At 34.3% G+C, this 12,877-nt stretch overlaps 1 protein-coding gene across 5 annotated transcripts in view; it reads right to left on the bottom strand.

Annotated features, from left to right (window-relative positions):
* Window positions 1-12,877, bottom strand: part of LOC131165654 (uncharacterized) — a 47,358-nt gene that overhangs the window by 20,499 nt on the left and 13,982 nt on the right. For all 5 annotated transcript variants that reach the window (XM_058123622.1, XM_058123619.1, XM_058123621.1 and 2 more), the window contains 6 exons: window positions 5,065-5,142; window positions 4,560-4,634; window positions 4,327-4,446; window positions 3,147-3,308; window positions 2,455-2,983; window positions 1,148-1,304 (listed from right to left, as the gene is read on the bottom strand). In XM_058123622.1, the coding sequence (XP_057979605.1) occupies window positions 1,148-1,304; window positions 2,455-2,983; window positions 3,147-3,308; window positions 4,327-4,446; window positions 4,560-4,634; window positions 5,065-5,142 (1,121 nt within the window). The remainder of the gene's footprint in view (window positions 1-1,147; window positions 1,305-2,454; window positions 2,984-3,146; window positions 3,309-4,326; window positions 4,447-4,559; window positions 4,635-5,064; window positions 5,143-12,877) is intronic.

Below are 12,877 nucleotides of genomic sequence, written 5' to 3'. Positions count from 1 at the left end.
AGACCACCAGTTTATCGCACAGGGAATTGCTACACATGCATATAGGCATTGGAAAAACTAATCCCTAGCAATATAGAAGCAGATAATAGGCAGAAGCATAAATACAAACATGCATGCCCAAGAGAACAGATGCAACAAGATCACAGTGCTTACAGAAAGCCTAGATCTTCTAGTGAATTTGCCATGGAGATTTTGGATATTTACCATGGTGTAAAGTTCATGCGTCACTGCGGTCACATACTCCGCAGCAGAATAAAATGTACATTTGTATTGTCAAGCACTAATGCTATGTTCATATTCTCCTTTAAAATGGTTGAAAAATTGAGAAAATTTTGATGTTTTTCACTTAATTAATGTTGCCCTAATATGCAGAGTGACATCTCATGTGATGTTGTCAAATCTAGAACATGCATTACTTAAAAGCATTACTAACACGTGTAATGTTATACATTACTACACTCAAGATAATGATTAAATTACAGTTGTCAGAAGCACAGACACTACACATGGAAACAACACAATGAAGGGTATCATTGCAACTCAAATATTAGTCTCATGACTCTCATCACTACATGCATGAAAACCAGCTCCATTCCACTAACAAGATGGGCAATCCTCACCAGAGCAAATATTGCAGTTCATAAATGATGAAATTTTTTTTTTATTAAAAAAAAATAGTAGTCAGACTATGAAAGGGAAAAAGAGATGCTCAAGTATTTATACTAATATTATAGGTATCACCAATGCAAATATTGTGATTCATAAATGGTGATAGGGTTGTCCCCTTTTGTTTTCAGTTGGACAAAGTGAGACCTTGAAAGGGATCAAGAATACCACCCATGCAAAGAAAAACTAAATACTGACTTCCAAAGATTTAACTATTTTAATTTTTTCAATCTTTTTTATGATGATAACATTTCAATGCTAAGCAAAACCTACAGACAATTGCAAGCAACCATAATTAATATTGTTTATTAGTATTTCCTATTGATAATCATAATCAAAAGTCCCATGTGGTATCAAAGCAACCTAGAAGTATAAGTTTAACCACATGGAGGGCATTTACAAAAATAAATAAATAAATAATTGCCATGCTTTTAAACTCAAAGACAGTTCATTAATGTAACAACAATATCATAGATTTTACCTATCAAACCGAACTACACTTCCAATCATTGTGGCCACCAGCCGAATAACTATGCCAGCAGACATTAACACTGGTATAGTTAAGCCCATCAGTAGGGTTACAACTTTGAGTGGCTTCGGTGATCGGGCTGGAGTTAAAGTTGCTTCAAGAAAACCATCTAAACATTCCAAAATATAGAATAAGCAGATAGAAAAAAAAAAGAAGTAATAAAAACAAGAAGCACAAACTGCACCACTATCTAGCAACAAGAATAATGTATTTTTATTTTTCTCTTCCATTTTGGGAACAATAGTCAGCATGGTTTTAAATCGCGGTCGCGATTTGCGTAACGTAACAGTAACGGGTGTAATAGGAAGTGCGGGTAGCGGATGTTACATAACGGGAAGCGGGTGTAACGGCCGTGAATTTTTTTGAAGCATGCACAGCCTTGTGCATATTAGCGTACTTGCATATTTTAAGCTTTTAGCCCTTCTTAGAAAGAGTTTTAGTGTATTTTGGATCATTTAGTTCAAGTAACTAAGTTCTTTGGTAAGGGTAACAAGTTTACATTTGTTTTAAACCACCATTGATAGAAAAATTACGTGTGCGTGTGCATTTATACTTCTCATTGTTCTTATTTGTGATAAATTCTTATGTGTGCTAAATTAATTAATAGAACAAAATACATTATACACTCCATTAATCTATTAGACACATAAGACATACAAATAATACAAATATAAAATAATTAGAAAAGAAAGATGGTTGAAGTTGGAAAATATAGAACATAAATATCACATTACTAATATTATCAAAATCAAATATTTTCCTAACAACTATTTACAAATTGTTAATTAACGTATCTATTGTGAGTATTTAAAGAAATAGCAAATTTTGTATCATTGTCATCCTCATTATAATTTGTTCCCTCTCTCGCCACATGATATATTGAGAAGGATTTATGAAAGAGAGGGAAAAAGTGAGAAGAAAAGGTAAAAAATAAAATAATTTTTTTGGTGTAACAGTCTTGTAGCGGTTACGTAACAGCCATAGCGGCCTTTACGTAACGGTCGCGGTTCGTAACGGCCATTACAGCCGTGATTTTTCTTCACACCAATTTTGCGGTGTGTAACAGTATCGGCAACACAAAAAACCGTTACGTAATGGTGTTACGTAACGGTCGCGACCTTTATTTAAAACCATGATAGTCAGTGTCAGATAGTTATCCTCATGGTCAAATTTATCACTTTCCAATTTTCATTTTCAGATCATGGTGTCTAAACATTTCATACTGACGATTACGATAATTCTTTGTGTAAAAGACTTACAAGCAAATGCAGGCGAGATGAGCCAAACAAGGGCTAAATAGGAAGACCCAATCTTATAGTAATTTCCTATCATCAGCAGAACAAACCATTGAACAAATCCAGCTTTAAAGAGCCATCTTTCTGCCTCTAGCTTGATCAAATCAGTCTGAGTAACAGGAGATTGCTGCTGCTGCATTCTATTGGAGCATATACGTGATAAATATGACAGAAGAATGAGATAACCCAAATGTTGACCAGTCAATGCACCAAGGACAGCTGGTGCACCAAATAACCCAACTACCAGCCATGGGCTTGCAACATAAGGTACAGGAGATGAAGATATGAATGGTAGAATAAAGGCAACAGAAACAGAGAGAATTATTGAAAATGTCCACATGAGGATAAGACTCAAGCATGATAACACAATTGAAATCATTGCTGGATAACCACCCATAAGCAATGAAGTAGCCCATATCAAAAGAGACTGCATTATCACTGAATTGTGAAGCATAGACGCAAAATTTTGACGATATACGATCATATATGAACCCTGAGATATAGACAATAAACAACTCTCAATAATTTGTTTAAAAAAGAAAGGTATTACATTTCAAACTTAAGTAGTACAGTGTCCTTCCAAAACAACCCTGTGTCAAATAAGAAAATTCCATTAAGCCAAGAATATTAATAAATAGTATCAATTATAAATGTACCAGTATATCAAAAAATATAGCAGAGTCACGTTCTATTTCATTTGCTTCCATTGCCTTGTTATCTGGAAGTTGAGATGAAGAAGCAGTATGAAGTAGAAAAGCAAGCATATTTTCTCCAAGATGCTGAATGGAACCCGGTTTCAGAAGCTTTAATTTGTCATTCTGCACAAAGAAAAATTTGTTTCATTTTATCATTGGAAATTTAAAGAGCAAGAGCGAAACCAAGGAAAACACAGGTCAAGGCAGTCTAAAAAGATCCAATGAAATTTAATGTAAATGAGGAGGCAACCGCAAACTGATTTCAGCAAAGAAAAAGGATTCGCACAGCTGACAGATAATGGGGTGAAAGGCTTTTTTCTTGATGGTGAGGCGGTGAAGCTGCATCAATAAATTAACATTTGAGATATAACTAAGGTCATACCAGTTGTATTTTCTTCAGCTGAGTAATCTCTAAATTAATTGGACTAGATACCTTCCAGGCAGTCAATTACTCAATTGGCTTTCAAAATTCAAATACAAAAAATTTTATTCTTGAAATGATTTCCAGTTCCAATTTTTACATATAAATTTTGCAAGGAAGCCAATGAATAACAAACCAATCAATATGCTTTTATAGCAAGCGTTAATTTCCTAATAGCATTTACTAAAAGCAAATACAAGAAGTCATAAATAGTTTAAATTTATGCGTTCCACTTTGCCCAACTTTGACCAGTAAATCATTCACAACCATCAACTAATTGTCACCTTGCATCACCACACATCATGCTGCTTCTCATCACCACAAACCGCACCACTTTTCAATGAACTATGCAACACACATTGCAGGCATTGCATATATCATATATGACAGTGCCATCCACATAGGTGTTTTTGTCTCCAGCATTTGTCTGGCCATCCAAGCCCTTCAAGGGTTAAAGTATGACTAAACTCTCAGTTTAAAGCCACTTCAAACTCTTGAGCCGCAATCACAAGGAAAAATATGGAGAATTCATAGATTAGATCAAATCAAACAAAAGAAGATTCACGTGGTAGATCGAATCAGACAAAGTTGGTCATTTTTTGTGCTGGTGAACTACCATACATTGACCAAAATAGGATATGGATTTCCATCAGCAGAAATGGAAAGATGGATAGAATTTAACAAGAGAATTTCAAGATCCAAATAAGTGCAAAGAAAAACCTTGGTGTGATATACTGCACTTTTATCTACATATGCAAAGTCAAGCCCAGAAAGACCAGCAACTTCTTTGTACACTTGGAAATCTGTGGCAGATTTTATGAGTCCAGAAGAAAAAATATCCTGCAGCACTAGAGTCACTTGATTTAAATTCTTTTCCACTGTACATATAGAAATATATAATAATGTGATAAGCATGAAAAGTTTCCATTTAAATGAATAAATAAACCACAAACCTGAGACATGATTTGGCCAGATGGGTATTTTGCAACCTTGGCAAAGTTTTCAATAGCCAATGGATGAGGCCCAGCCTGCTCAATTTAAGTTGAAAATCAGAAAGAGGACAAAATTATGTTTACAATCCAATCCAGCAGGTTAAAAAATTACTCATTGATTTAACTTTTGCAACTCTGTAACTAAAGAAAGAGCTTGGAGAGCATATCAGAATCAGATAAACCATTTAAATATCTCAGACTTCCTTAGGCCACTTTTTGGCCATTAGATGTCCAACAGAAGACACAAGTTAATTTATTGACTACATTTATGACAAAAACCACCCACATACTTACCAGATAACCAAAGCTGTTCAGCAGTTTGCTTGATTTCAGGCAATTAATAGCCCATTAACAAGCAGTAACATCATCTAATTCACCAGTAACTTCAGGTTTACACAGTGCAATTGTATCACATGGGCAATAAAAAAAATGCTAAAATAACTAAAAGCAGATAACAAACTCAGACCTGAAATATTGAAGACTTCCCTCCAATACCCATTGCTTCCAAATCAATAGCCATTCGAACAGTACTACTCCATGGATGCTGCACGTGCAAATTCAATGTTATCCCTTCAACATATAAAACATGCTGTAAAACAGTAAGTATATAGGCATTTTTCTACTTCAAACCGACTCTCTTTAAGGTTTCTTTTGAGTGGGAGGTGTGTAAAGTAATTCATCATCCGGCAAATAGGAAAAAGGCAGACAACCCATAAGGAAGCACCTATAAAAAGTGTTTCAAACATTCTATGGAAGAAGAAAAAAATGCTAACTAGGAAATAGCCCCCTAAAAATGGTTGAAAGCACACATAGCAGCCATATACATGACAATAGACAAGAAATTTAGCTCCAGTATCGGCTGCAACCTTAAAGATTTTCTATTTTCTATCATTTGGATTTCTTATTATAAGAAGGTATTGTTTATCCATAGGATGTCTTGCATGTCCATAATTAACTAATCAAATCTTCACATAATAATTATATTTATTATATTTTTTTATAATACCATAATGCTATTGATTTCTAACTTCCATTAAATATTTATGAGTGATGCCTTGACAATGCAACAATAACAAGCCTTAATGTAGATGCAATCCATAATGAAAATGTATAATGAAGGTATCTAAAGACCAACCACATGACCAATATGATACACAAATGCACCAACCCACCAAAGCATATGAAATTGCTACCTCAATGCTTACAAGAATAGCATTCCCTCTTGTCATAAAAAAATAAGAAGACAGCATTTCCTGTCACTATTTTGCCAACTGTAACATTCCAAATTAACCAGCATTTCCTCTCTTTCTCCTATCAAACAGATGGCCTATTATTCTGCATTACGTAGATAAGTCATAAGTCCAACAAGAGCATATTATCTTGAAAAAATTTATTTACCTCCTCATACCCTACACGTAAAATCCATCTCAATTTTCCAATTTCATATGCTATGATACTATTACTAATTTAAGGTTGAGATGCTATTTTATCCATATATCAATTCAAAATTTGATTAATATAATATTTGACTTTAAGAAAGCTCATCCATCCTGAAATCAATCTATGAATATACCATGCAGTCAACTCGTTATTTTATATCCCTAAAAACCATCACAAATTACTAATTTAGCATAACATTCTTTCATGCTTCTGAGTATATGTGTACGCACATGCGCATGTTTGTGTAAGTGAGTATTATTTCAAGATAACATCTATTAAGATTGAATTGACATACAGTAAATTTTTTTGATATGTTCCACACTGTTTATGCTTTATATTATATTTATTATTGCATTCTTGGTATTTGTTAGTACAGTTGGAAGTTGGAACTTAGGGACAATTGAGGTTAAATTCTAACTTGAGCCATGTTAATTACCCTTTTAATGGGAGCATGAAGATTGAATCCTACAAGAAACGGAATACTGTTTATTCAAGCTACTCAATTTTTTTGCTCAATAATTCATTTTTAATTATGTTCAATTACAAATGAATATTTGAATACAATACTTACCAATGCCATCAAAAGGAAACCTGAATATTAAAATTGAATATGTGAATCAATATTATTATATATAAAAGTACAGAAAAGTAAAGGATGCAAAACATTGTGTTGAATAAAATATCCATATTTTTACGCTTGTTTGGACAAAAATGTGTTTATATAAGCATACCTTAAGTATAATTCTGCCTTTGACAAAAAAATCGTTACTTTTTAAAATTGTTGGGCCTAATACATGTACAATATTATGTTTGACAAAAATCCTTACTTCTTAAATTTATTCACACCAAAAAATACTTATGGGGCTAACCTGGGGAATGATCCCAATCACTCATAAAGTCACAATAAAAGGTATATCATGAAAAATAGATGTGTATCATACATGAAGGCATATCGTCAAAAGCTACTGAACTAGGAAGTCTCAATTTTATCAATGAAAATTTGATAAAAAATACAGTTATCTGGTTAAACACATGAAAAAATTCTATATTAACTGAAAAAATTCTAGGAAAAGCTTATCTTGAGTTGTAATGCATATCACCTATATCAAAATTAATAACTAAACTTCGTTTAGTCCATCCACATCAACCTATAAAATAATAAAACTGAATAAATACAAGATCTATATTAAAGTACACATGCAATAAATGTTTTGTTAGTTTAAACATTGTGTTAGACAATAGTAACCTCAACTTTCTAATTATCCTATACATGCTAATCACATAACAAACTATCATATTTACAAGACTGAAGAGGATAGGAAAATCCATCTAGTTAAGTAGTTGATTGGGATTTAGTCTAGGGCTAAGACATTCCTTTACAAAGTTTTAATCAAGCACTAGTGGCAAAATGGTAATGGAGATAGGCAGTTGAGGAAGAGGCTTTAGAAGAGGGTAGTCCATGACAAATTTGGGGTTTCAAGGTATGGTAATCGTATCAAGTTCTGCTTGGATATGGATGTGTGGTGAGGGATGAAGCATAAAAAATTCTTACCAAGTGTTGTTCAATCAGGCCATAAACCAAAATGAGTTGGTTGAGGAGGTTTCATGATCTAGCAGTTCAAAAGGTTTTTAGGAGGGCTGTTACTTTAATTCACACCAGTCTTTCTTATATTCTTTTGCATTACTTGTCTTTGTTCATGATGCCCATGCAAGTCGCCTGACAGAGAATATGATGAGGATTTTCTTATGGTCAGGTGTTGGACTTACTAAGGGGGGTCATCTGGTTAGGTGGGAGACTGTATATCTAAGAGTTAGGGAGGGTTATGCCTGTACAATTTGGTATCTAGAAAAAAAAATTCCTTGAGCAGAAGTGATTCCCTCTAGAATCTAAAGTCCCTTTGAGGACAATTTGGTGTCAAAAAATTTCATTAGTGGGGAAGTGGTTATAGCGATTCCCTCTAGAAGCTAACTCCTTGTGGGATAAGGTAGTTGGTAGCAAGTAGCAACTAAGAGCTTCAACTGAAAGGGTAGGGTGCTGAAGTTGGAGTGATTGTTAGCCATGCTAGCCGCCGGAAATTCGTTTCTCAGGTTTCACACCTTTTGCTTCCCTTGGGTATGGTATAAAGTTGCTATAAGTGAGAAGCTAAAGTTTTGGGAGGATTCTTGGATTGGGGAAGCTCCCTTCGTTTGAGTTTTTGCCCATCTTCACTATCCCTCTAATCTCCCTGATGCTCCTGTTGTTAATTTTTTCCCTAGTCAAGGGGATTGGCTTGTCTGCATTTTCTTCAAAATTTGAATCAGAGGGAGACTAATTACGTCATGCATTTCCTGAGCACCTTCGAGGTGTTTCATTTTCCAGTGGAGAGGTACAGAAGATCTTGAGTTTGGATTATCTTTTCTTGTTAATCATTTTCACTCATATGTTCCCAATATTGCTCCTTTCCAACTACATACCTTTATTTGGAAAACTATGTTTCATCCAAAAAATCAAAGCTTTTATGAGGACCTCAACCTTTTAAAGACTTACTACAAATGATCTCATTCAGAAGAGAGCTAAATAAAGCTCAGTCTCTTATTGTTTTGCATGCTCAGTAATGAGGATGGAGAAGCTGCCCTCATTTGTATTTCCTGCCACTCTGTTTCTTCTCATAGGCGATTAGGAACAAGTTGTTTGGTGATTGCCCTATCTTTGGAAGAAGCATGTTCTCTTTGTTTTTGGGGTTTTGGCAAAGGGGACAAAAGGAAGAGACTTTGGCAAAAGTGCTATGCTTTGCATGATAATTTATGGCATAGAGTGGCGTTCTCAGAATCACTTTGAATTCATTGAATGGTTTTAGAGGAAATTCTTTCACTGATATGCAAAGGAACTGACTGGCTACTTCACAAGTTATTCAGGATTTCTCTTTTCATTCTTTCTGTTTTTTTCCCCACTGTTTTTGGAGGATGCCTCATTCTCCATCTTCTGTTCTCTCCTCTCTTATTAATATAAATCTTTGTTTATCTAAAAAATTCAGCTGGTTGCAAATGTCCCATCCAAAGGAGAGAACAAAGTAGTGTGGAATCTCAACCTTAGAAGAGATAAAAATGATTGGCAGGTCAGTCATATGCTGACATGGAAAATCAACCTTTTTGGCCAAATGCCAAGTCATTTTTTAATCATAATTTTTTTTATCAAAAAAGAAGAATAATATTAACAAAGAAAAAATGTACAAGGCACCAATTTTTAATCTTATCAACTACAGGACAGAGGCTTGCTTCCCTTGGAAAGCTGTGCGGAAGGCAAGAGTCTTAAGGAAATGCCTTTTTTTGCTTGAGAGGTAATTTTAGCTGAAGAAAACCTTAAAACAAGACCAACATCCTCATTAGCTGCTGTTACATGTGCAAGGAACTAGGGAGAATACTAACCATTTCTCCACCACTTTAATAGCAGGGAAATTTCTGGGGATTCATATGGGAATGGCTTCATGCCAGAGTGTTGGGGGGGAGGGGGTGGGTTGGCTTCATTCCAGTGTTTCTGCAACTTGGTCAGTAGGATACATAATATCCATATGAGCAGGAAAAAAGTTTTGAAAAGACCCCCCTTGGTCTGTTTTGAACTTTGGATGCATTTGGAGAGAAAGACACATAAAGGGCATTTGGACATTTCAAGGTATTGTACAGAATATTAAAGATTCTTTTATTTATACCCATGTTTACTGGAGCTCTGGAATTTTTACACCAGCACTGAGTGAAAGGCTCCTTTTTTTGGGATTTTTTTTTTAATCTCATTTTTCTGCATAAAAAAGTTGGCTCCTCCTTGGTGCCCAACAATACATTTATTTTACCTCTATACACATGCTTTCAAAATATACATCTCCATAATAGCATACCATATTTATACGTGCCTGCTGCATATTAGCTTCATTTACTTTTTTTCATGATGGCAAGGATTATCTCACATGTTTTATTGGTCTATTCTGTATAATTTTTCCTTTTCAAATTTTATTTTTAAAAGAATATGATCTACACCTTTAAAATATCAAAACTAATATAAGTCTAATTACAACAAAGTATTTTACATTTGCTTAAAAAACATTCAGACTTCAATAGAAAATTATCACACATGCAGATAACAAGAAGTCTAAAGTTCCACTACGTGGAGTCAGCTACATAAATCCTTTTTCGCCAATGCACCCGATCAGAAGGATTTTCCTCCTCCAAACTTAAGAGCTATTAAATCCTTCCTCATTACCTCATTTCAGGTTATTTTAGGCCTACTCCTTCCTCACTATTAAGTCCTTCCTTTTCTGCCAATCATCAAGAGCATTTTATCATCACACATAGATAAAATAAGGTACTTCAATCATAGAAAATTTTAAAATAAGATTATTCTTCTACAATTAGGTTCACCCTGTTAGGCATTATTCTAAAACTTTATCTTTGAAAAAAATAAAATCTGTTAATACAATATGTCAAGTGCATCATGTTTTAGTTTTTGGAAAGAAAATACAAAGTATAGATACACTATGTACTATTTCTATGAATAGTTGTTGACTTTTTGAGTCATATTTCATTTTTGATAATGATAAATACAAGGTATTTAATGTTTGTTAAGTTTATGTGCAAGATAATACTAGCAAGATTATATTGATGGCATGCGGCAACTTGAAGAAGAATGAAGACCCGGCATATTTACTTGTTGTATTTTCATATTCGGGTCTATAATATTTAAATTCAAAAAGGTCTGTAATAATCTGCATATCATGCATGTAGGACTATAAGCTCAAGATTATAGATGGACCTTAGGGATCACCCTTCGGTCGACCAAAGGTCCACCAACGCCAAATTTTCTGGCCTAAGTAAAAAGACCTTAGAAAAGACCCTAGGTCCTTGTACTAACACTTAGAAAAGCCCCCATTATCACATATGCTATCAGGGGAAACTTTTAATTTAAATCTGGACCTAAATGCACATTTTTAGTGTGTTCGGTCGATCGAATCCTAACGCACATGGATCTTCGGTCGACCGAACCTCCCTAGGGTCAAAGGTTTGACCCTTCAATCGACCGACCTCAAAATGAGCGTCAACACCCTGGTCGACTGAAATGGCACGTGGGAAATCCCAACGTCCTAGTCGACCAAACTCACAGTTGTAAAATGGCCCAATCGACCGAACATTCAACTTCGATCAACCGAACTTAGTCCGGTCGACCGAACCTTGAAGGTTCTGAAATCGCCTCAAGTCTGGTCGAACGAACCTACAATTCAAAAATGCCTCGGTCGACCAAACCTGGCAAATGGGTCGACCGAACCTCTCGAGTTGCACTATTTTTACCGTGGGTTATTAAGGATAAAACTGGGTTATTTTGGGTTAAACTTGTTTAAAACATTTTTAATTATTCTCTCTATATCCTAACGTTCATATTTTTAGTGAAATCTATATATTTACCTTCATTTGCAAAAATTAGTAAGAGATTAGGAATTTGATTAGCCAAAATTTCCTCTGAAATTTCCTAAACCCTATTTCTTCATACACATCCTATACACTCATATACTACCATTCTCTTGAAAAATCAAAGCCTTGTGAGTGTTTATTCATTGTTTTAGTGTGTTAGAAACCCTCACTTGCTCTCACATATTTGATTTTTGATTGAGGGTAAAGCAAAGGATTTTTCCCCTTGATTTTATTTAATAAATCTTTGGTTGAGCAAAATCTTATAGCTAAATGAGTCTTTGCATTATTATTGCAAGACTCATTGGGCTTATATTTTTGGTTGTGCAAAAAAAAAATTTTTTTTACAAGCTTATATTTGAATATCTCTTTGTGCCTATATATTGAGAAAATATTTTTTAAGATATTCCAAATTTCTCTAGGTACAAATCTTTGAAATCATAAAACTATGATTGAGATTTATCTTTACATAGTTTCAAAGATTAGCTTGTAGATACACTCTTGTGCTTGATTTGAGATAATCATTATTCTGAGTGTTGATTGCACATATACACCATTGAGCTTATAGTTCTTACACTATTGGTGTGCATTGATTATACTGTGTTGAATTGTTGTACATTTCTACTTGTTGTGAAGCACATTTCCGTGCACGCAAAAATTACATTTGTTGTATTCCAGGCGTGGGCCTCAAGAGGGAGACTAGCCCTGTTGAATAGTCTCAGATTGGCTTAAACTCAGTTAGGAAAGTTAGGTGCACCATCCTAGTAAGGTGTGTTTGTAGGTTGGGGTCAGCCTCGTTAATTGACCTGGTTGTAATCGGTACCACTCCACCCGTGAAGTAAGCTTATAGTGGAATCCTTGTCCTGGTGAGCCAAGGCGGGGACGTATGCACTTTGGTTGAACCTCGATAACATATCGTGTGCGCAATTTACTTTTCCGCAATTTATTTACTGCATGTGTATGTTTTATTGTGAATGATTGGATTTAAAATTGCATAGACAGACCCTAAGTTGCGTAATACTGTTGTTAGACTGTTTGACCTAGGAAAGAATTTTTAAATATCCAATTCACCCCCCCTCTTGGGATTACACCAAAGTCAACAATAGTCTTGAGTATTAGTACTTAATTTACAATATATTATCAAATTGTTTTTAAAATGTTAAGACTATATTATATTGTCTAAGTAGGACTTTTAACTCATATTAATTGATAATGTATTTAATAAATTGAATAATTTAGAAATTAAATAATTTAGAGTGAAATCATAAGTTAGTCCCTATACTATTATGTAAAGTCTATTTTAGTCCCTATTCTTTTAATTAGTACAATTAAGAACTTGTACTCACTAATTTCATGCAATTGTTTTGGCCATCCTATTAAATTGAAAATATTGGTGAATTGTCCTTACA

The sequence above is a fragment of the Malania oleifera genome, chromosome 10 (genome assembly GCF_029873635.1).
Source record: "Malania oleifera isolate guangnan ecotype guangnan chromosome 10, ASM2987363v1, whole genome shotgun sequence".
Lineage (NCBI taxonomy): Eukaryota > Viridiplantae > Streptophyta > Magnoliopsida > Santalales > Ximeniaceae > Malania > Malania oleifera.
Note: the sequence above shows the minus strand (reverse complement) of the source record. Positions and strands in the feature narration are given on the sequence as shown.